The sequence below is a fragment of the Sinocyclocheilus grahami genome, unplaced genomic scaffold (genome assembly GCF_001515645.1).
Source record: "Sinocyclocheilus grahami isolate Dianchi unplaced genomic scaffold, SAMN03320097.WGS_v1.1 scaffold58.1, whole genome shotgun sequence".
Lineage (NCBI taxonomy): Eukaryota > Metazoa > Chordata > Actinopteri > Cypriniformes > Cyprinidae > Sinocyclocheilus > Sinocyclocheilus grahami.
The window spans coordinates 747,384-750,833 of record NW_015505237.1 but is presented as its reverse complement, the minus strand read 5'-3'; the positions used below and the strand labels follow the sequence as shown (position 1 = coordinate 750,833).

General features: G+C 38.7%; 1 protein-coding gene across 1 annotated transcript in view; it reads left to right on the top strand.

Annotated features, from left to right (window-relative positions):
* Positions 1-3,450, top strand: part of LOC107584351 (type 2 phosphatidylinositol 4,5-bisphosphate 4-phosphatase-like) — a 9,413-nt gene extending 5,963 nt beyond the window's left edge. Inside the window, exons 5-6 of the mRNA XM_016270927.1 lie at positions 1,798-1,888; positions 2,718-3,450. Of these exons, the coding sequence (XP_016126413.1) occupies positions 1,798-1,888; positions 2,718-2,861 (235 nt within the window). The 3' untranslated portion in view covers positions 2,862-3,450. The remainder of the gene's footprint in view (positions 1-1,797; positions 1,889-2,717) is intronic.

The window sequence follows — 3,450 nt, the reverse complement described above, 5'->3', positions numbered from 1 at the left end:
CTTGAGGGTGAGTAAATTATGACAGGATTTTCATTTTTGGGTGAACTATCCCTTTAATGATTACTGTGGTCTATTTTTAAAATATGCATATTTCCTGTTATGTACTAAAAAAATAATCATTCACTAAAGCAATATGAGTTTTGACAACCAGAAAACAAACTGTTTTGTCTTCACTGGGATTGGGGGTGAATGCTTTGGGATATTTTGCTCCGTTTTGTTTGGTTTAGGAAATAGAATAAATAAATTCCATTGCCTATCCTCTCAGGATACCTGGAATTACTGCTACAAGTACCCCAGGCACATCGTTTTTCCGTTTTTGAAGCATAAACCCCATAAAACCGATGCGAGCTTCGGATCTTCCCATGTTTCTCAATGGCACTGAAACCTACAGATGTCCGAGTTCCACTCCCCGTGCAACTGATACTCGACTGCCATTGGCTCATCTGCGTTCGAGGGGAGGGGCTTACCGATAGGTCAATTAAATAATTTGGACAATGACTGGTGATCTTTTATGTTAATGACATTAATTAGGAGTCATTTACAAGGCAGAGAGCTGAAATCATTCAGTTGCGTGCAAGTTCAAGATCATTTGCGATTCAGATTTCACATCTGAAAGAGACGCGTACGTTCATTCTATCCCTGCATCCCAATGTTCATACTATCCATCCTAAATAGTATGTGAGATTAGAATTAATGTGTCCCAAAGCATAGTATGTTGAAAAGAGTATGCCAAAAGTCCCCGGATTGTCTACTATTTCAGGTCGAATTTTGAAGTGTGGATCCATGCACACTCTAATGGCTAATAATACCCACAATCCAATGCGCTTTGAGGAATGATTCGGTTGAGAACTACAAACACGAATAAAAAGCGTAAAAAAAACTACAGACATGGCAGATGCGCGCAACCGACGGTTAATTAGAGAGGTTTAGATAAAGGGGTTTGAGTTACTAATAATCAACATTTAACCTGGTAAAATAATATTTATTTAATCTTTATTGCCCTTCATGACAACTGTGAGGGGGGTGAATTTTTTTATAACTCATCGTTTAAATTATATCTGCATAATTAAGGGCGTGGCCACTTGAGTGACAGGTGGATTGCCGCTGCTGTCACCGGCGTCAAGCTAGGTGGGCATGGTTTGAGCAACCAGCTCCCGCCTCTTTGCCCATTTTCAATTATCCGGGAGTGACGCATGGTGACGCACTGCCAAGATGGCGACGGCCGGCTCCGCCCACTTTAGGCTTCAAAAACGCTCTTCGGAAACCTACGGGTGACGTCACAGACACTACGTCCATGTTTTTATACAGTATGGTAACTATGCGACAGAGCGGACAGTTAAAGACGCAGTTGTATGACGTGTAGTATGTCCCAAAGCTTGCATACTCTTCTACTGCACACTTAAAAGTGTGTACTTTTTCTTCACCAAAAAAGTACATACTTTAAGGGCGTAGTATAAGTAGGCACATTGGGACGCAGCAAATGAATCACTCGTACACATATTTGAGAAATGATCGTAAGATCAAATTTAGGATGGTTTCTGTGCAACATTTTATAAATGATGCCCTCGGACTAGTTTGGATATTTGTTTTTCTGTGTAGTAGCCATTGAACTCCATTTTCCAAACTGCTTTTCTTATGTAGAGTTGCAAGGCAAGCACTGACTAATTCATGCTATAAAACCATAATACCTCTGTACTGAGAGACTGAAACAATAAAACCGCCGCATTAGGTGTGTGGTCAGTGCGGTCTGTTTAAAGCAGCACTAGTACTAAGCACATGTGCTATCTTTGTCTTCAGATCCTCTGTAGGCAGTGCTCTACCCAGAAGGCGCTGCTGTGCCTACATTACAGTGGGAATGATCTGCATTTTCATCGGTATCGGTTTAACGGTGAGTATTATTTAGTATGGTTCATAGTCATAGTCATAACAAATTTTGTTGTGTTCTCTACCATCCAAAATGTTGGGGACAGTACGTTTTTTCTTGAAAGAAATTAATACTTTTATTCAGCAAGGATGCAAATAAACGTTTGAACTTTCTATTCAGAACAGAAAATGTAAAAATAAAATGCATCATAGTTTCCACATAAATATTAAGCAGCACAACAGTTTTCAACATTGATAAGCAGCATATTAAAGTGATTTCTGAAGGATCATGTGACACTGAAGACTGGAGTAATAATGCTGAAAATTCAGCAGCATCATAAAAAATAAAGGAATAAATTACATTTTAAAATATATACAAATATTTTATAATATTACTCTTTTACTGTATTTTGGTCAAATAAATGCAGCCTTGGTGAGCATATAAGAGACTTCTTTCAAAAACCTTAAAAAAATCTTACTGACCCCAAACTTGAACATATATGTATATTTATGTATATACTGTATGTATATTTATTTGTGCATATATATTTATATTTAGATATATTTAAATGTCACCAAGGCAGTGTAAACTGTATATTTTCCACTGACATGAAGTCACAGTTTTCTTTAGTAACAGATTTATTTCAGTCACGCTTGTACTTTACATCAGGGTCAGATGATCATTCTTAGTTTGATTTAAACCATATATTATGTTGCAGTTCCTAAAAAAAGTTACCAACCAACTAACGAGTAACACTCAAATTAGCGCTTGGCAGGTGTTCATTTTGGACTCTGGATATGAGCTATTAAACTATGTTTGTTAGCTCATCACATACCTGTGTTTTTCCTCTCAGGTTGGCACTCAGGACTTTGCCAGGCGTTACCATGCTACTTACGTGTCCTGGGCCTTCGCGTATCTCCTGGGCCTCATCTGTCTGGTACGGGCCTGCTACTGGGGAGCGATTAAAGTCAGCTATCCAGAGAACACCTTTGCGTAGACAAAGCGTCCATCCTTCATGTCCTTAGTGTTTGATTTCTCTCGTTTTAAACAGGTTAACTGTTACAAGAACATAAGAATCCAGGGGGTGTAGGTACCTGCAAATGTTTCAGATTGAGTTATTGATTAGCTCTGATGTACCTGTAACTGATTTGAACCCGCGATATGATGGCTTGAGGAGTTAAAGTGAAATCTGTCATTCAAAAACTAGAAAACGAATACAAATAATCCATTCGTGGTACACCTCTTGGATTTGTCATGGTGGGTGGATATCAAACATATTTTACGTGCTGCATTTTGTTACCAACTTGACCAAAAGAGATGATCTTTTATGAACAGTTTGCCCATTGCACTACAATTTTATGCAACTCTTCTGTTGTGTTGCTGCTAGTTACTACAGCCGTTCTGAGCTGAGAGATTTTATGTGTTCAGAGAGCCTGCCAGCACCCACGGTGGCACTATCTGTCACGTTCAGACATATTTAACTGTTCTTAAAATCCTGTGCCAACATTTTTTTGTTGTTCAGTGTCCGTTAGGGGATCTCCCTCACTGCAAAAAATGCTTTTCTAGCTTAGATCTTTTGTCTTGTT